Genomic DNA, 21,337 nt, shown 5'->3' on the forward strand with positions numbered 1-21,337 from the left:
TTTTCTCTTGGAAGCTGAAATCAAAACACCACTATATTCTTCTGTGTCTCTTTATCCTGGATCTTCAGAACTGTAGGGAAGAAATGATAATACTTTGGACAGCTCTAACAGCTGCTGTATGCTCTCTCTAGGAAGGGAAAGATGGACAGAATGAGGAGGATTTTCTTCTTCATTAGAAATATTCAGAAGCCCTGAAACAAAAAGAGTAAAAAAATAATAATAATAATGAAAAAGCTTGAGAAAAAAAAAATGTAGCAGTTGTAACTCTGTCTCTGACAGAAACTCTTCCTAATGGGTTTCAGATGCTTTTGGAGCCCACTACTACTCATCTCACTTCCATAAACTGGGGCAGCAGATCCACAACAGACCGGGACAAACAAATGCAGAAGGCAAAGAACTTGCCTGTACCTCAAACACACACATTTGAAAAGCAAGAAAGAGCGCAGCAGTAACCATTGATCTCACCAACTGGCAAGAAGAAGTACTGTTTATCCTAAGCAATGAAGCATGCCAGCATCTAAGATAAAGTGCATAAGCCAATAAACAGTGCAAGGTCCTGCATCTGGGCTGGGACAATCCCCAGCACAAATACAGGCTGGGCAGAGAATGGATTGAGAGCAGCCATGATGAGGACCTGGGGGTGTTGGTTGATGAAAAGCTCTACATGATCCAGCAGCGTGTGCTTGCAGCCCAGAAAGCCAACCGTATCCTGAGCTGCATCAAAAGAAGCATGGCCAGCAGGTCAAGGGAAGGGATTCTTCCCCTCTGCTCTCCTGAGACCCCACCTGGAGTATTGCATTCGGCTCTGGGGCCCCCAGCACAAAAAGGGTATGGAAGTATTAGAATGAGTGAAGAGGAGGGCCACAAGGATGATCAAGGGGCTGGAGCACCTCTCCTGTGAAGACAGGCTGAGGGCGTTGAGGTTGTTCAGCCTGCAGAAGAGAAGGCTCTGGGGAGACTTTACAGTGGCCTCCCAGTACCTAAAGGGGGCCTGCAGGAGAGCTGGGGAGGGACTCTTTATCAGAGGGCATAGTGATAGGACAAGGAATAAAAAAATTAACTGAAAAACGGTATATTTAGATCAGATATATGAAATAAATTATTCACTATCAGGGTATTTAGACACTGGAAGTGCTTGCCCAGAGACCCTTCCCTGGAGGTGTTCAAGGCCAGGCTGGATGGGGCTTTGGGCAGCCTGGTCTGGGGGGAGGTGTCCCTGCCCATGGCAGGGGGGTTGGAACTGGCTGGTCTTTAAGGTCCCTTCCAACCCAAACCATTCTGTGCTTCCATGATTATTAGCTTGTCTTTTGCTTACTAGCCTGTGCACCAGCAGGCTATACTTGTGGGGTTATAGAAGAGTAAGTACAGAATGGCAGTCGCTCCACCGTGTATTACACCTCTGAGGCTTTTGAGGCAACTTTGACATTGTATTGCATGCTTCTCCTTCTCAACATTACCATCCCAACAGAGGAAGTCATCTAACGTAGCATATCTCGAAAAATATTGAAATGATGACAGCGTGGGATGAGAAAGTGGCAGAGAAGATGATTCGATGCGTAGTTCCAATCTGATACCTAGAGCCTGGGATAACCTGAAGTACATATACAGTCATAAACCAAGCTATTCAGAGAGGGAAAGAGTGGGTTGGAGAAGCAATCAAGGTGACAGAGCAAAAGATAAGGAAAACGACCCAGAAAAACAAAAGACAGTGATCAAAACACAGCTGTCTGCTTAGCTCATGCACCACTGGGAATGCAGGCCAGCCAAGTTACAGAGGTTTTCCAGAGCTTATTATAAACATAGTTACAGCCTCTCTCCCTGTATGGCCCTGATACAAACGCGCTCCACCCCAAGACCTCATTACAGTAAGCAGACCCAAGTTTTACAAGGGCTCCATTTCTGTAGCCAGCACAAAACCACAACTCCAGTTAAGAGGAAATGCAAGAAATGCAAAAGGAACCATTTATACCCGGCTTTCCTGTCACAGCACAGGTCAGTAATAACACCATAGGCATATTCTCATGCTGTTTCCACTGTACCGTTTGAGTCAAATAGTAATATTCAAATATTTTATTATGAATATCCAAGTACTATATAATTATTGATACCCAGTATTTATATCCAAAGGATACAAAGGAAATACAAAGAGGAATAAAACTCGACATGTTACTGACACATTCTTGACCATAGCTCTTTAGCAAGAGCCTTTAAGTGAGGTACATGAAGGCTGCCAGGAGATCATCACCTCTCCCCATATTGCTAAATGAGTGCAAGAGCCAGAGACCTATTGATCTTTTCAGTATTAAAGTTTGCTGGCTATTGCTGAGACATTGACTTGAAAGTAGACATCTTCATTAACTTAACATTCTACCTTGTTGAGAACAAGAGATATTTACAAAACTATTCACACAACTAGCACTGGTTTAAGTCTTCACAATGTTTCACTAACAAGAAATTTAAAGAGATACATGCACGATCTATATAACCTTAGCTCTTGTTAGGCAAAATACATAGTAAGAATTCACGTATCCACGTGCATAACTGCCAAAGCCCCAGATTCAAACACCCCTTCTGTTAATAAAGAATCTCTGATTGGTTGACAGAGGTGCAGTTCGTTCTCTCCAGCAGTCACAAATGCTATCAAGATAGCATAATTTTGCTTTGAAAACCCACAAGACTTGTACTCTCAGGGACTTAGGTGAACCGATAACATGACTGATAAAACCAAGGCCTGACATTGGGTTTCCAAAGCATTTTAGAATGCTTGGGAATTAAATTGTTGGGGGAAACAAACAAACAAAAAACACAGCCTAATATGATGGAGAACATCCAATGTGTTTTACTTTTCTGGCTTAGCTGTATCAAATCATAGAGCCATAAAATCACAGAATGGTTTGGCTTGGAAGAGCCAAAAGATCATCCAATTCAAACCCCCCCCTTCCATGGGCAGTGATGCCACCCACCACATCAGGTTGCTCAGGGCCTCATCCAATCTGGTCATGAACACCTCCAGGGATGGGGCATCCACAGCTTCTCTGGGCACCCCAGTGTTCCAGTGCATCACCACCCTCTGAGTGAAGAATTTCTTCCTAACCTGTAATCTAAATCTCCCCTCTTTCAGTTTAAGACCTTTCCCCCTTGTCCTACCATTATCTGCCCAAGAAAAAGGTTGCTCTCCATCTTTTTCATAAGCACCCTTTAGGTACTGAAAAGCTGCAATGCGATCACCCCAGAGCCTTCTCTTCTTCAGGCTGAACAGCTCCAGCTTCCTCAGCCTTTCTTCACAGGAGAGGTGCTCCAGCCCTCTGATCTCCTTCAGGGTACTCCTGTGGACCCACTCTGGGTCCCCCAATCTGTGCTCACGTCTGGGATTGCCCAGACCCAGGTGCAGCACCTTGCACTTTTTGAACCTCATTAGGTTCATATGGACCCACTTCTCAAGCTTGTCCAGGCCCCTTTGGATGGCATCCCTTCCTCCTGTTGTACTGACTGCACCACTCAGCTTGGTGTCATCTGTGAACTTGCTGAGGGTGCACTTGATCCCCCTGTCTCTGTCATTAATGTCTATGTCAAAGCTGCAAGATCAACAGATTTCTGAAGTTAACCAGCACTTGAAGAAAGGGTAGTTGGTAAAGAAGACATAAAGAAAAACCACACACTCTCATGAATTAGAAGTATTAACTCTTTTATTCAGTTCTCTGTGTTTGTAAGACAGTGGTCATTATAACTGCTAACCCCATGTCTGGACATTTCCCCATTCCACTTTACTTTTGGTCTGTCCCTTCTTCCCTTTACTGTGAAGGGGGCATTACCAAGAGATAAGTGTCCTGATAGGAAGGAAAGCACGCACCCTGCTGATGCAGAAAAACCTAGAGAAAAAAATCATTCAAAGAGTTAGGCTTTTCCCAAAAAACTGTTCATCAAAAATTCAATCAGACATCATAAAAACGATTTCGCTAACTGGCATCTATCTCATTTCCTTGATATCTGCATTACAGGTGCACCAAGGGTGGAGCCATGGGTTATCAAACTCCTCTTCTGACCTAGGAAAAGGCCCTTCCAGTTCAAGGAGTGAGGTACGGCATTCTAAAGGTGAAATCTAGTTCCTGTTACCTTTCCTGCAGGTAGAGGAGTTCAGTCTCTGTAACTGCTGATCCATCAGCTTTTCACAAGCATTACATTCCTGTGGAAATATTTCATGTGGAGGAAAAATTGTATATTAAGTTCAGCAAAGTCAAACTGCAACTTATTTCTGCCTAGTATCTCATGAGATAAGACTTTCATATTTGCCATTTGGTAAACAAACATTTCCATTTAGGCATGCACATGAATTCCTACATCACAACAAATTTGTGCTACTCCTCCCACACACTGCTGTAAGGATAGGTGGGGCAAGTAACTAATATTTCTGTTGTTTCTTTTGCCCTTGTGCTTGTAAGATGGATGGGAAAATATAAACACCAGCTTCTAAAGTGTCCTCCTGAAACTCATAAAATACTATACAATTTTTGTGCTTAATACACAATGCTGATAGACAGACAGGATCCAGGGAATAATATTAGCAGACAGTACTTTGCATAGTAGTAGTAGTGAGGAAGACAAAGTATACACACCTCCTTGGGTAAACCACACTTCTTGTAAACACCAGATATGAAATGTCTGCGATATATTTACAGCTGTACCAACAGTCAATACAACATTCCCATTCCTCACCATCGTATAACTGAAGCAGTCATCTTGACTCCTGGCCTTCCACTACATTGATAAAACTGAATTGAATGGATACCTGCGTATACAGCTTCTGCTCAATCTTCTTTCTGTGCTTCAGGACACCTTCCTGTTTTGTCCATGTAATACTGCGTATTGTATTCACCTGTCCAGATCCTTCCTCGCTAATATGTAAGTTCTTTATGACACTGATAAACTAAGTATCAAGGAAGCTTAGTAGTGCCATTGCTTCTAGCATAAACAGGAAATATGCTTAGCAAAAATGTGTGACAGGCCAAAGAGGTAGCAACAACTGGGTTACTGTTTTTTCCTCCCACTTTAACATGTGCCATTTTGTACATGAGAGATCATCCCATAAAATTCTGGAAATAGCACATATTCCCCCCAAAATATCAATGTAATAGTGTTTTCTGATTAAAATATTTTACTCCAAAAAATTCCAGTAACCTGTAATAAAACTTCATTCCTATTCCATTCCTGCGTTGAAGTATATTTGAAATTATATTGCAATTTGTCTAAAACAAAAATTCACTCCTTATTTTGTGTATGTCTTAGGTTAAGCCACAGATTAATGTAATATAGTATGGTGGGAAAACACAACTACACTTTCTGGTACCAAATATTCAATATACTGTTTGACAAAGAATTTTGCTACTACTTTAACAATATAAAGACCTGCAAAATTAATGTTAGGCTCGAACTCTGTACTCACTTAGTCATGGTCCAGATTAGCACAGCTGACATTTCTCAGTTAGAGAGCTCTTCAAACCTATTTCCCCTGTTCAACTGTCCTCAGCCTCAAGAACCAGAGACATTTTAGCAGCAAATACTCTTTTAAATAAGGTACATACATGTACAGAAGTACATCAGAGAGTTCTGAATGCAACAAAAGATGTAATTCAATGTATGCAACACTTTCAAAGTCCTTTCTCACATGTTTCTTTACCTCCTCTTATTAATAGATATACCAAAAAGCCTTCTCCCTAGCAACATCAATGGGTGCCCAACTGAGACTGGGCTTTGGATATCACTATCCTGTAGGTAGGTATTTTGACTGCTTATCAATTCTGCTTCCTACAGGAATGAACAACCAAATGACATATATCACTCCTTAAACACATTTCCTTCCAAACCAAAACCAAAATCTGTTGCTGAGACAGTGTTATATGTAACTGCATCTACCAATTGCCTCCAAGTAAATAAGTAGACTTAGTAGAAACAAAAATTCACATAAATCTTTTATGAGCCCTTTCTCACCCACAAACTAGGCAGAACTTAATATGCTGATCCACTACTATCCAGACTCTGTACATTGTATTAACACTTGCACTGTTTCTAAATGCAACAAAATATGAAAATGCAGAAACAACCTCAAAATGGTCTTCCTTAAATTCACCGTAAATGTCAACTTTTCTATCAGCCTAACTCATACCCTGCTTCTCCTCCTGAGTGAGGAACTTGTCCTTTCTTCCCTTCACATATATACCTACCCTTCCCAACCCACAGAATAAGAATGGAAAGTATTATTTTTCCATTCTTCATATCCATACCAGATCAGGGTTGCAGAGAACAGTATCGGTTGCTTTACTATGTCATATCTAGTAGAAAAAAAAAAAAAACACTTTGTATCAACAGTCACATGTAAAAATGTGGAGGATCTACGTGAATACTCTAAATCCGTGCTTGTCTTACACCCAAAAAATCTTTCCTTAACAGCTGACTGAATCACCTAAAATGGTGGCTCCTGCTAAAAAGGCTTATATACATTTCTATGCCTCTAAGCTTTACCTAAAATGGCTTCCAAACACTGCTGAGAAGAAAAAGCTCAGAGGTTTGGAGACAGATGACCAACTCTTCCTTCCAAAAATTACTGTCATCTAGTCTCAGCACAGTAGCATTTTTAATCCACATGACCATCCATTCTAGTAGGCAAGTACTACAGCTAGTTTCCATATCAACAGCTCTATAATCAGCATTCAGCTCTCTTCCTTGGTATCCAATCCCCAAAGGCTAGCATGCCTATTGTATATTATGTACAGAAAGTCTGGTGACATTCCTCCCTACAACAAAAATCTGGGAATGCTCAAGATCAGCAAAAGCTGTTTTACTGCCTTCTCTCCATCTCTGATGACAGACTGATATATACTTAGACTCCTTTGCCTCTACTACCAGAAGATACTTTCTCCCTTTCACATCTCTGCTGTCTGACTGGATGTAAAAACTTTCTCTATGGGGCTTCATCAGCTGCATAGACTTTGCTCATTGTTATACTCAATAACTCTTTTCAAATCTCTGTCCAAAATATTTTTCACGTTGTGCATTTGATCTCCCTTTCACTCTGCAGTAACTCAGTTCTGGGATTTAAAGCCTGTGGTCCACATATTACCTCTATAAGCTCTATGAGAACTGAGAAGCTGCTAAGTAAAGCACATCAGTTGTCTGTAGTCCTAGGTGGTACCTGATATGCACTGGAAACTCTTTGGCAGCCTGAATATCAAAAACTCAGATCCAGCTTAGTTCCCATGTTTAAGTATTCTTTCCAATTTTAGCATGATCATCCCAGATAACTACAGGAAATAGAATTTGTGATTTATCAACTAATGCTTGATAACCGTTCCACATTCAACTGATCCAGATTCAAACTTCCCCACATGCTAGACTGTTCTTCAGTACCTCCATAACCTGGCTCTTCTCTCCCATTTTCTTTTCTTTTCTGAAACAGAAGTCATCTTTCTGGATGTCAGCATTTTAATGTCTGGTAGGAGATATAGTTAGAATGGAGGTCTTGTTGTGATGAAACATACTAATACTTGTGCAACAATAATTCTTTATGATGTCTAGATCAGTGGTCTCCAAAGTGGCGTGTACAAAACAGTCCATTAGGGTGCAAAAAGAAACTATTTTTGGTACCATTAATAAATAAAATGAAATACTTTTTAGAATAGAATTTGTTTCATCTTTACCTCATCCTTTCTTTTATTTCTGTGTATGTTTAATAACGTACGTAATAGTACAGTAGTACATGTGCATACTGTATAAATAAATTAATATACATATATTGGGGTGCATGATCAAAATGTTTTACAGGATACACACAGACACACAAAAAAATATGGGATAGGAACATGCAATCAAAAATGTGTGAGGCACAGAAGTCCAGATAACTGAAGAGGTAGTTAAAACTACTCACTGTTAGTCATTACATCAGAAACACTAGATTTTACATTTCCCACTGTCTCCCACTTCCATACACAATTTAACATTTGATCTTTTGAGTATTTTTTCTATCTTGAGATATATGAAATCTCGATAAAGCATACCGTCCTTTACTATCATGGTGTTTCTAAGGCATCTATCATTTAATCTAAGTGGTGCTCTATAAGTATTATTACACAATAACTAATATTTATATGAGATTCACAGAAGAGGAAAATATATCTGCTTTTTGGCTTTTTCTGGTTTAGAGCTCTTAATATCTCCAGATTTCAAACTGACAACATTTGTGTGTCTGACGGCATTTTGCACTTTCATTTTTGTACCTGTAATCAACCTGTTACCTAACATCACATATAAATATTTTATTATTATGTAGAGACATTATTTCTTACATGTGAAATGTAAAGACATTTAAACATCTCAATTAATAAGATATTATTTATATTGTGATGGGCTAATGACTGGTACACCCACCTGAAAAGCAATTTATCTTCTTTACTTACCAGTTTGGATTTACTAAAATTATTAAATTAAACAAAAAGAGGCCAGGATTCAGAAATGGAAGGGAAAGCCTCAAAGAGTCTTTTTGCACATAGGAAACCTTACACCAGAATTTTGAAAAAATACATCTAGTTCTATCTGAACAAATGTGCACCATTGTGCCCTACTGATCAAAATTAGAATGGTTCAAGGATACAATTTAGACTTAGTGTCAAACCAATTTATTTGTTTAAGGTGGAGCCCTGCTGTTGTCCCTAAATCTCAAATGACCACTATGTACTACATGAGAATTCTGATTTCCTAAGGTGTCATTAGAACATGAAACTGGCTGCTTACTATGTGCAGCTATAAACTCTACCCCTTGGACAAAAACAATGAATGTGGGCAACAGTAAAAGATCTTCATGCTCAAAGGGGGGCCAGGCTTTAGATGCAGAGGAAAAAAGATCTGATGAGAAATGTTAGATATATTTTTACACACATGCAATGTCAGTTACCACCAAGTACAATTGTGATGAACTAAAAAACATTTCAAGAAGAGATAGTACATAAAAGTACATAAAAGAAGTACATAAAAGAATCACCCAAAAGGTAGTATCAGGTAGCAGGTGGGCCAAAATGAAGTAGCAAAAATTAGACAAGTTTTTAGTCTGTAACACTGACCATTGTCTGGCAGTGGTCATTTCCTCCCTTCATAAAAATAAAAATCTGTAAATAAAAACTGCAGAATGTTCCTCATTTATTACTTCTTTTTTTTTTTTTTTTTAATATGTTAAAACTAACATGTCATCGACAGCATCACTTGGACTGGTCTTCTTGTGGGGCAGATAGATGAATGGACTAGATTAATTCCTTCCAGCCCTAGTTTTCCATATTCTTAAGATGTGGCAATTTTAGTGAAGTTTAAATTTTTAGGGCATATACTGTACCTTACAGAAGCAGAGAGGAAAATGGAACGTTGACTGAAAGGCCAGAATTAGGACATCAGGTAACCAAACAATAAATCAGATAGAACCATGTGTCTACTGCAATATAGCTAGTCTTGTGATGGTTAGAATTCAGTAAATTCAACTCACCATTCAAAAGGACAGTTCAGGGACTCTGCCTCTCTCTTCCGTCCCCATTACTCCAGTTAACATTTTGCAATCCATCTCTCCCAGTACTGTAGGTTTCTCAGGTCACAGTCACATGAGTTTCTTCTGCTGCTGCTGCTGCCACCTACCAGTTTTAATATTCTGTTGCAGCAGAAGGGCATATAGAAGAAGTTCTTGTTCAGCACTTACATAATCACCATCCTTTGTCTAAGATGTCATGGTTTTATTCAAGTTCTACAATGTTTCCCTATACACCAGGCAAAGCACTGGGAGCAATCAACATGAACAAGGAACAACCGATAAGGCTTTGAAAGCTATTCCATAAGCAGGCAGGAGCATAATCTGTAAAAACATCTTTCAAGTAATATTAAAGATTAACTTCTGCAGAATGCAGTAAATTTTGATTAACTCTCCCCCCAAAAGATCAGATGCAGACACTACACAGAACTAGTACTGTCCTTCTTTCAAGAAAATCTTCAAGTATTACTTCAGAAGTAAGATTGGAGATATTAAACCATGAGACAACGTGAATTTGTTCAACAAATTTGTGGACAATAAATTCTTTTTTAGACATTACTATGAACCCACTGAGCTATCCCCCAGAAAGACACCCAACCACATGCCTGAGAAGTGTTACACCCATGTTCTATAGCAGCTGATGTACAACAATTTTACACAAATAAAGGAATAGGCCTGCCCAGTGCTGAGACGCAAGAAGCGGGTGTGTCTGAAAGGAAAAAGCATTAGAAACATAAGTATAACATGTCTGTAAAATTATCTTAAAAGTAAAATTAAAGAAACAAATTATACACTCAATTATACTAGTGAAATTGGATATCACATAGAGATTCCAGGTTTATCTCAGCATAGCTGAGAGAAAAATTTGGCTCCAAAATGATTCCCTCCTACTGTAATCTGAAGCTGCAATTTAGGGTAGCGCTGACAAATTTGCTGCGTCCCAGGAAAACATAAACTGAGAAAAGTACAGTATTTAATGATAATATAGAGGAGTTATTTAAAGTGCACAGAAGAAAAGATTGAAACAAATGCTAATTCTTTACAGATGTCATGAGAAATAAAATACGGCATCAGGAAACTTGGAAGCCCGTCTGAAGGTTAGCATTCTTCTACTTTGAATAGTATTCCGATTGTCTGATATTTACCACTGTACATAAAATACAGATTCTCCTCTTCGCACAATATAAAACCTTAAGTTCTCATCAACTTTGAAGTGGTTTGAGACTGAAGGAGAGAGTTTACAGAGAAGGATAACATTTACAGGTATTTAGATCTATTAGTGAGTGCAACATAAATTGCATCCCCCATCCTTTGCTAACAAATAATCAGACCCACAACTTGTTGTTTTGTTTTTATTTTCCTCTGGAACACACATTCTCCCATCTGTCCTCTTCACAGGATCCAGCTCTACTGAATTTTAGTTAATTTAATTTAATTTCCTTAGTACTCGTTTTTATGTACCTCTCAGCTCCCAACTGATGCAGTTAAATGTTATGCTCACTTTGCAACTGGAAAGCATTATGTCTTTCAAGAACCTAAGCTAAAATACTACACTTAAAAGCAAACTACCTAAAAGCGATAACGAGGTAGAATTAATGTATTACAAAACTCTCTCATATATCTAACATGAGATGACTTTTAACCTGCCCTAATTTTTGTCTCATCTGAGTAAAGAAAAGGACAATAACAGATTTCTTAAAGGTCAGCATGTATAAAGAAGGGATATAAAGAAGAGTAGGATCTAAATATCACTGATAAATAAATCATTCAGAAATTTTCACCAAAATGGACCAACTGGGAAACAGGAAGAAAGGAAGGCAAACAAGTTAGCAAATTTACGAAGGTTACATAAGAGCAGAAAAGAGTCAATTTACCTGACAACAGGTCGGTTTTAGATGTCACCAAACTGCTGCGTTTACCATTCTACCCGCTTGCATTACTGGGGGGAAAAGTTTAGGAAGAAACATTCTCAAGGACTTTTCATAAGTTCTCACTCTTGCCATCAGAAAGGGGAGAAGGGAAGGTTTTCTCTGGATTGTTTGACTTTTTTGGCTCCTGAAAAGTTTTGCAAAGAACAGTAAGAAAGTGCGAACTGTTAGAACACATTTCTGTTAAAAAAAAAGGGGGGGGGGAGGGAATAAGTCAAATAAGTTATACAGAATAGAGCAACAACAAAACCCACCCAAAATTCGTGCATCAAATTTCTGTCATCAGTTTAAACAAATAAACAAAACAAAAACTTTTCAACTCAAAGTGGAAACATGAGAGGCTTGGAGACTTCCAACAGCAAGATCCCCCATCAGAATGCTCCGAAAGTCTCCCTCAAAGATTAAGACGTAAAGAAAAAAAAAAAAAAGGAAAAGCCAGCAAAACACCTGGTTATAAATCCTGCAGTGTTCAGTTTAAAACAACTCCTAGAACAGTGAAAAAATTAAAAATTAAAAAAGACAGTAGCAACAGAGGTTACCTGTCCGAGCACCTACAATTCCATAGAGAGAACAGGAGTGGGTCGTATGTCTCACACCAGCCATAAAGCCCATAAACCTTCTCAAAAAGAGTGAGCCATGAGAAAGATACTGTACATGGGATTTGTTTCCACAAAGTCTCTCTAATTCTTTAGGGTCCCTTACACATTTAACTGACAAATTTCCACAACAAGGCGGAGAAAAGATTTAGCAAATGTCACATGTGTTGGATTTTGAAGTCCAATATAACATCTTAAGAAGTATCCTTTGCATTTGACAAACACCGATGTTCCAGAGGTTATGTCCTGAGTAAGTATCACACATGGAAGATAGCCCACGAAGTGGAAGAAAACGCTCCAAGGGTGATCATTAGCAGAACAAAAAGGTCAACAGTCCACACAGGCATCAAGCATTAACCTTCTATTGCATTATGGGTGACATGGTATAACATTCCATAAAAGGATTTTATAAAATACATTAAAGCATTAAATACAAAGCTTAACATACAATTCATATATTGACACAGCAAGACATCAATTATAAGCATATTAAATTTAACAGAAGAAAATCTGCACTGTTACAAAAAAAAAAGAAAAAAAAATTATCAGATGTAGTTTAAGAAACTTACTGTTGCATATGAGTTTCTAACTGGTTCTTTCAAACATTAAAAAATACAAAAATAATTGTATCACCATCTGATGTATTAATGCTATTATAATCCAGCACTACATTGACCACTTTTTCACCATAAGCTTCCAAACTCAAGTACAGAGGTAGTGTTAGTGCAACTGCAAGAAAGTTTAGCATGTGTTTTTCAGTGTATGAAACTGAAGGAAATACAGCATATAAAGCTGGTATCTGTAAAGTTCACCTTAAATGGGAAATACTGCCTTGTTACAACAGACTAGATTTGGGTGTTGGTGTGTTTTTTTTTGCTTTAAGTGAACACAAGAAACTCCCTTCACACCCCACCCATTCTATACATTTCACTATTTCAAAAGCAATGGATAAATACTGAGTAAATATATCAGACAAGTGTGCCTATTCATACCAATAAGTCTTCAAGCAAGGTTTCCATATGCAGTATCAACAAGTTACGTACAAACAAACGTACGTGATGTTTCAAATACTGTCTTCTTCCCTGACCACTATGCAAAGACTTAGCTCCAAACTTGCTGGGGAAGCACCTCATCACAAGGGAAACAAACTGTAAGTCTCTCAATCCACTGCTTGTCTTTCAAAAAATCTCGTATTTACTTCACAAATGTTATTACTTTAAGATGTTACCTGGACATTCTGAAAGGGTGATAAGAAATGTAAAGTTCCTGTGCATCATATAATTTCTCCACAAAATAGAATGGAGCCTCCAAAAATATTCAGTTACCTGCTCTCTACTCTAAAAGGTATCTCCTGTGATAGAAATACAGAAGTCCTATTGTACCAACAAGCATTTGCTTACTCTCTGCTGTTATCCTACATGTGCTCAATGTGTGTGACAGCTGAAACGGGATGGGTTGACCCTATCAGCCTCTCAAGAAGTGCAGGCACCTACTACTGATAAGAAAAAGAAAAAAAGAAAAAAAGAAAAAAAAAAGAAAAAAAGAAAAAAAGAAAAAAAGGTGGGGGGAAACAGGAAGGGAGAAAAAAAAAAACGAAGAACTAACACCCAAATTCCCCTTAGATAAACACACCAGGGGATAAGAGCCTCTGAAGAGACTGCTCAATGACTAGAAAATTAGGTTTCTTTTGTGTTCTGTGTTTCTGCAACTCTTCACAGAAGTTGAAGACCTTTATATCCTTCAAGTATAACCTGTGCACTTGAAGGCTCAGAAGATCGGAAAATACCTTGACTGCTGAAGCTCCTTTTGTTGCTGGACCACCTGGTCCACTTCTCTTGCTTAACACCAATAGTCAACCTTTCACTTGATTTTAATAATAATATTTAATTCTACAAAAAAAAAAGCCATTTTATTACATTCCTTTTAAAATAAAATAATAATAAAAAAAACAAACTGTACAAAGAAGCATGATCAAACTTCCATGAAAGCAGGTTAATACTGTTTATTGCCTCTTGAAGACTCTCTGCATAATGTCCGTGAGTTGTGTCTAAGGTCCAAAGTGAAGATAAAACAGCAGAGCAGCAGAGAGGTGAGGAGGGGCCACAGAGGTGGGCAGTGCAGAGCCTCAGAGGGTACATGGGACATGCTCCATTAAGTATCCAGAAAACAGCAGCATTGCACACACACAACCCCCCTCCAAACAAACCCTATTTTCTTTCACAAGATTGTTTTTCAGTTGTAAACATTTTACCTTTAGTTTTTAAAAAAGAGGCTTATGTTTATATATATATATATATATATATATATACTTATCTTATATATATATATATATATATATATACACACACACACATACACACATATATATAGTTCCAGGGCTTTATGAACCCAGAAAATGGGAAAGGAATGAGAACAGAGGGAGGAGGAGGAGGAAAAGGAGGGGGAAGATAGGGACTGAAAAATGGACTCAGTATATCTGTTTTGGTTATCTGTTTTCCAAAACAGCTCAAGGGTAATGAGAAAATGCACAGCCAGAAGGACTAAGAAAAATCAGGCAGCCTAGAAAAAGTATAGGATCTAAACAGCCAAAACCCAAAAGGAAATGAAGCAAAGCAAATGTGCATATACAAACACACAAGTGTGTGCACTCACACCACATACACATAAGGGTCCAGGATTAATTTGTTAATTGTATATGGACCTAGGTTATATATTTTTTTATTTTTTTTTTAAATTCTGGCTGAGCTCTCTTTTTTTTTTTCCTTTTTTCTTTTTTTTTAAATTTAATTTGCTGCATGTTTCCCAAAACTAAGAATTTAGTATTTCTCCCCAGTTATGATCTTTGGACTTCTGACAACATCAGCTTTTAAGTATTTTCAATGGGGAAAAAGTAAACCTTGCAAGTATTGTATGAACTGCAGCTTTATTCTAAAGTACCTCTAGAATTCTAATCGCTTTTAACCAACTTTTCACTCCTCCACATTTACCACATTTCTCCCCCCAAAGAACAAAAAATATCACCCTCCCCCCCAAAAAAAACTGTACAGGCTTTAACTCAGTGTTTTCTTAGCAAATATTCTGCAGTGTTTTCACTTTGGCCACTGTTAAAGATGCAGGCATAGAGAAGGGAGTGTTGGACTAGCATGTATTAAAAAAAAAAAAGAACATTAACATTGCAGATCTCTCTCAGAAAGACTAAAACACTAACAAATACAAGTCAATGCACGTTTGTTTTAAACTAGTGTAATTCTTTTTCACATTGGATTAAACATTATTTTTTATACCAAACATTACAGTGCTGTTTATCTCCTCCAATCATGCAAAAATAGTTAAAACGTGACACTTCTGCCACAAATATAATGAGAAATTCCCCTGCATACCTTCCAAAATCTGGAGTTGAAATGAGAAAAACGCAAGTTCTAGAAATCCTCCTTCAAAAGCTTTATAAAGAAATATGGACACAAAGCTGCCAATTAATACCAAGACGGCACACATTAGAGACTTGTACAGAAAGCTCACATTAAGTCAAACGACACTTCTCTCTGCCTCATCATTTGAAGGGCCATATCCTGCAAGGTCAGAAAGGGATGACTTTAAAAGTATGCTGAACCTACAGCTCCCACCTACAAGAGAGGGAACAGTAGGTGTCCAGGAACATTGAAATACCTGGCATTTAACACCTTCAACTCTCATTGAGAACTAAAGGCACTGAGCAATTTACAGGATCAAGCCTTATGGAGGTAGAAGAGACTTAACTGCTGCATTAATTCCCGGAAGTTTCTAGAGAGCTGCCAGAGCTTTCTGAAAATCTTCCTGTGAATCATGCTTCAATGCTTTCCTGTGAACACATGTGCACTGCAATATGTCTGGGGACCAAAGCAGCATCCAAATAAAACTCCCATTTAGGTTGTGAATTGAGCATCTTCATTAGAAAACTGATGCTGAAGAATGAACACAACATTATGTTCTGCAAAAACATAGGGGCAGCAGTCACAGAACGCATGTCTTTTAATCCTGCTCTCTTGATTGACTCCCCTTTCCTCATTTCTCTGAGCTTCTCTGATAAACAGCATTGCAAGTTGGTTTAAAGGAAATTTTTACAAGAGAGAGTTCTGTTGGTCATCTATTTACACGTGGCATCACTCCACAAGAAGTTTGATCTCATTGGCTAATAGCTGGTTCATGTTGAATAGAGCCCCCGGGAGCTTGGTGAGCAACTCTCTCTCCGTGGTCTCAGGGTCGCTGTCGACAGAGCTGGAGCTAGCACTCATATTGTCGACAGCGGCACTAGCTGGAGGGCCCAGCTCTGGCTCGCTAGTCTCGCTTGCCGTGGACACCACAGAGAGCAAGGACATGCGCCGCGTCAAGCGACCGGGGGTTAAAAGAGAAGCGGCATAGTCCGCTATGATACCAGCTACATCTAGATTACAAGCCTTGTCAAAGGCAATGAAACCTACATTTGCATTGGCCTCGCAGACGTAGAATGAACCGTCGTCCTTCATCAGCAGGTCAATGCCACACACGTCCATCCCCAGGATGTTTGATACTTGGACTGCCAGTTGCTTGCCTTGTTCACTCAGTGAGCACATCATCCCTACACCACCTGCAAGAAGTGGGAAAAAAAAAACTTGCTGTCTCTGATCTATCTGGTCACAGGTGACCAACATGATTCTTGACTGGCTGGTGCACTTTGGTTGTGAAGCTCCAAAGCAATCCTGCAGGCATAGTGTTGATAATGATTCACAAAGTGACTTCCTTTCCACAGTGACTACAAATGAATTTGAAGTCACAGCAGGGTTTTGAAAGATTTTGTCCTGCCAAAGGCAGTTCAAGATTATGACTTGTTTAAAAAAAAGGTAACTACTGACTTTTTAGTCAACAAAGATAACATTTTTGCAATCTTGGGATATTAAAAGGATGACAAAACACATCACCTTTGTTTCTTCTTCTAAGGCAGAGGCTTTCTATGCATGCCCTTGTTTCTTCCTTTACAGTAGAGGTTTGCTATATGTGTTTATAAGTTATATGAAGAAATCTTCCAGCAAAATTAAAACAAATATTGCACAGGAGACTACAGGTCTGACAGACATAATCAAGGGAGAAGAGGGTTAAGATATTATTATTTACTTCTGTCCCTCTCAGCTTGCTTCATAGCTTACTGTCTCTAAAGAAAGAATTCTGGGAAATTTGTGTCTGCACCTCAGCTGGTCCAGTACACAGCCCATAATCTAAGTATTAAATGAAACAGACTTCATCCTTAATTTACCATAACTCTTAAATTTAAAAATATAAAAGAAAAATAAAAACATTTAGCAGAAAAATCTTCCAGGTTACATTTCCTAAGCATCAAGAAAGCAGTAACTAAAAGTAGTAAAAGTACTGTTTAAGAAAGTAGTAACTGTACTGTTACTAAACTGTTACTAAAACTGTACTGCACATAAACACATTTTATCCAATCCCTGGTCAGGTCAATTTCAGTTTCAGTAATTTCAGGTAAATAACCAGCCAGGCAGCCTCTATCCTACTTCCTTCTTCCAGCCTAAGAATCCTCTCCTATCCTACACACAAAGTGAAGCAGGAACTCAGTTGTAAGGATACTAGCACTAAATTTCCTCTCCCTCACAGACATGTTTTTTAGACGAAAAAATGTTGCCTGGAGGAGACTGACACGTAAGGCAGCACAGCAGCTGCATATGTTATCCAACTGTTGATTGCCTTCAACATTTTTCTCTCTTAACACTCAACCCTCTTGCCAACTGGATGTCTCCACTACCATGCTCACTCTCTTTTTCTGTCTTCCTTCTTTTTCTGTTCCTTTTAAAAGGATGTACTGAATGATAACGTGGCATTAGCATGTTGCCACTATCACATCATTTGCTCTGTTTGTGTTCCTAGAACTTTCCACTCCCTTTCATCTGTCCTATCCACCTAAAACTTCAGGCAGATATAGCCTCTGATTATGGGTTTGTGCAATGCACATCTCACTTACTCCTCACTCTCACGTTTTCTCTGTAAACATCCAACAGTAAACACAATTAATAGAAAATAAAACCTGCAGCTTATTTCAGTTGGGTATGCCATTTTTCCACTGGATTCAAGTATTTTGATCAAAACTATGAATAAAGCTTTTCCTACCAAGTGAGCAGTTACTCTGCATTCTCCCATCTGTTGAGCAACGGAGCATGGTGCCCACCACACGGCCTCCTACTACGATGACACGTACATCCTTGCCATGGGACTCTTTAACGTATTTTTGAAATAAGTAAGGGGCATCGTGACGGATCAAATGGCTCAAGTCTGCCAAATGGTGCTTGTCCCGTGCCAGGAACACAGCTTTGCCTGTGTGAAGAAAAAGAACATTGTAGGATTAGAAGAAACTACCAATTTGAGCTGCATCAATGATTCAACATAGAAAAGTAAAACCTCTGACCAGTATGCTGGTCAGTCTCATGTGCCCCATCTGTAGTTTATATCCATTTACAAATTCTTCTGTGGACATCAGTGTTCCACTGCTTCAGTACTTCTAAGTGTTCAAGTACTGAAAGAGTTGAGGAGCCATGAGAACAGTATTAAAATAAAATTATTTAAAAAAAAAAAACACCTTTGCTTTAGATAAAGGAGGCAGTTTTGTAATTTCAAATCGTTCTGATACAAGTCCTAATGAGAGAAGAAAGAAAAAAAAAAAAAAAAACACAAGAGCAGTAAATAATAGCATGGAGCTATTCTTCTAAAAAGACTAGATTCACGGACTGTAAGTTTGATGCACAGAAACTATTTGCATGAAACTGTTAAAGAATAGGCTGTTAGGAACTCTTACGTCATTAGTACACCACTGCAAAGCTATTTAACTCTTGGGAAGTTGCTGACAACTGCTCTTCCCAGTACTTCTAAGAACTCACAACTCCAGAATGAGGCTGTGCAGTACAGTAACTAAGTTCAGAACAAAACACTAGACTCCAAAGTATATGAAATCAATTTAGCAAAATATTCCATAAAACATAAAAGTGAATGGTATGTACTGCAGTTTTGAAGAAACTGTTTAGAATTTAAAATCACCGGCTTTTTTGCAAGTAAACATCCTAAGGATTTTTGTCATTTCATTCCCCTTCATTTCTAAAGCACACCAAAGACTTCTCTCTTCTCTTCCAATTTTACTAGTACTAATGAAAAGCATTCCTGAAAGATTCTACCCTTTCCATCTCTTTTTAGTCTCACAAGAACGTATCTGTTTCCATCTTCAGCCACTTCTCTCAACTGCTCTCCCACTTTAAGACTCATTTATGCTGTATTAGATTTAAATTTTGCAATAAGGCTGCACTGATTTTTTGTGGCAGAATTGTCACTCATTTATGCTGCAGTGTTAACAATGCTGAAGTGTTAACAGAATTCAAAAAACAATTGATGAACTGCCTATCTTAATTAAAGTAACAGAAATGCAGCAGAATAGGAGAAACAACGTGCTAAGAATTCCATTCCAGCAAGTGCTCCAAAGTCCACCTGGGACAGCCTCTGCTTCCTCAGGGTTTAAGGTTCTGTCTAACACAAAATGCTGCTTGAGGAACATAGAATCTCTCATAACAAACAGCAGCAGAATGTATACTTAAAATCATGACACAAAAAAAAAAAACAAATTCCTCCATGTGATCTCTCCCATACCAACCTCTAAATCTCCTACAGGCACTTAATAATCCTACTGTACTCCTAAAACTGGACAGGAAGAATGACTCCTTGGAGGGGAACTACTTAATTCTTGGTAATTATGCTGCACCATGACATCTTGGCAAAAATAATATTGGCACATTTGCAGAAGCAGCATTAACTGTGCAGAAAATGGACTTAGAAGAACATGACTTTTATTCATCAAGCAGCATCTATGACCATGTTTGCCTCATTTTCTAAATATCATTTGCAAATGGCTGCTCTTTAATTAATTTGAAAAGGTTTCCCCAACTCTCTTAATGTGAAAGGGCATGCACTATGATAAATTTGCATTAAAATTCATGGAATTTAAAGTGCTCTACAGAAAAACTTGTAAACAGAAGCACAGAATCAATGGATGTTTTAAGAACCTCTGGAGGTCATCCAGTCCAATCCCTTACTCAAGCAGGTGCACCTAGAGCAGGATGTGCAGCACAGCGCCCACACAACATTTGAGCATCTCCACAACCTCTGGGCAACCTGTGCCAGTGCTCTCAGTCTCCCTCACAGTGAAGTGTTTTCTGATGTTTAGAGGGACTTCTTGTGTTTCCATTTGTTCCCATGGCCTCTTGTCCTGGCACTGGGTTCCATTGAAAAGAGCTTGTCTCCATCCTCTTTGCACACTCCCTTCAGGTATTTAATCACATCAATTGGATTCCCCTGAGCCTTTTCTCTAGGCTGAACAGTCCCAGCTCTCCCAGTGTTCCCTCACGGAAGAGATACTCCAGTCTCTTAATCATCTTTGTGGCCATTCACTGGACTCTTCAGTAGCTCCATGTTGCTCTTGAATTGGGTAGCCCAGCACTGGAACCATCACTCCAGGTGTGGCCTGACCAGGGCTGAATAGAGGGGAAGAGACACCTCCCTCAACCTGCTGGCAATACTTTGCCTAATGCAGCCCAGGACATGAATTCTGGCTAAAAATGGAAAAGAAAGTCAATAGCTGCAAACTCTACACTTCTAGATCTTAACAAGAGGTAAAATCAAGTCAAGTCCAGTGTCTCAGTAAATCCACGTTTGTCAAACTGAGCTTACTACAAAGACAAGCCCCAACTTTGCTTCATAGCTCTGCAAGCACTTTAAGACCACATAAACAGGTATCACTGCCAAAATCTTCCTCTGCCCCAGCCTTTTGCTCTCACTCTTCCATTACATCAATACAGGAAATTGTGGAAGTAAATGATAATTCAAGCAAGGAATTCATCCAAGTAAACATAACCAGTCTAGATTTAGCTAAGATCTGTTCCTGAATCCTTTTACTATCCGGTTACAGAAACACTCATGTCAGCAGAAGAGATGCACCAGAGCAGTACAGTGTGGGAACAAAGATGGGGACAATGAGAAGGAAGAAGTGGCTTTTTCTAAATGTTTCAGTTTGTTTATGGTAACTCCTGGCTTATGTGGTGAAACATCCGTTTCAGACTCTTTTTACTGCTAGTATTTATTAAATTGGTTTTAAAACCAGTGACCTCCTGTGTAAATAATTTTGAACTTGGTTTCCTTTAGTAGATCACTATCTACCATTAAACTAAAGCAACGTAGTTCAACACTTTTTATTT

At 38.7% G+C, this 21,337-nt stretch overlaps 1 protein-coding gene across 3 annotated transcripts in view; it reads right to left on the reverse strand.

Annotated features, from left to right (window-relative positions):
• Window positions 1-3,668: 3,668 nt before the first annotated feature.
• The window catches only part of RIMKLB (ribosomal modification protein rimK like family member B), a 59,341-nt gene continuing 41,672 nt past the window's right edge, over window positions 3,669-21,337 (reverse strand). Inside the window, exons 6-10 of one of the 3 annotated variants that reach the window (XM_072042866.1) lie at window positions 18,216-18,419; window positions 12,024-16,683; window positions 9,521-11,611; window positions 4,114-4,183; window positions 3,669-3,869 (exon numbers count right to left, since the gene is read on the reverse strand). In XM_072042866.1, coding sequence (XP_071898967.1) covers window positions 16,220-16,683; window positions 18,216-18,419 — 668 coding nt within the window. In that variant the 3' untranslated portion in view covers window positions 3,669-3,869; window positions 4,114-4,183; window positions 9,521-11,611; window positions 12,024-16,219. Of the gene's footprint in view, window positions 11,612-12,023; window positions 16,684-18,215; window positions 18,420-21,337 lie in introns of all 3 variants that reach the window. The other 2 variants (XM_072042872.1, XM_027449868.3) reach the window with 2 other exon arrangements.

Source organism: Anas platyrhynchos, chromosome 1 (genome assembly GCF_047663525.1).
Source record: "Anas platyrhynchos isolate ZD024472 breed Pekin duck chromosome 1, IASCAAS_PekinDuck_T2T, whole genome shotgun sequence".
Taxonomy (NCBI): domain Eukaryota; kingdom Metazoa; phylum Chordata; class Aves; order Anseriformes; family Anatidae; genus Anas; species Anas platyrhynchos.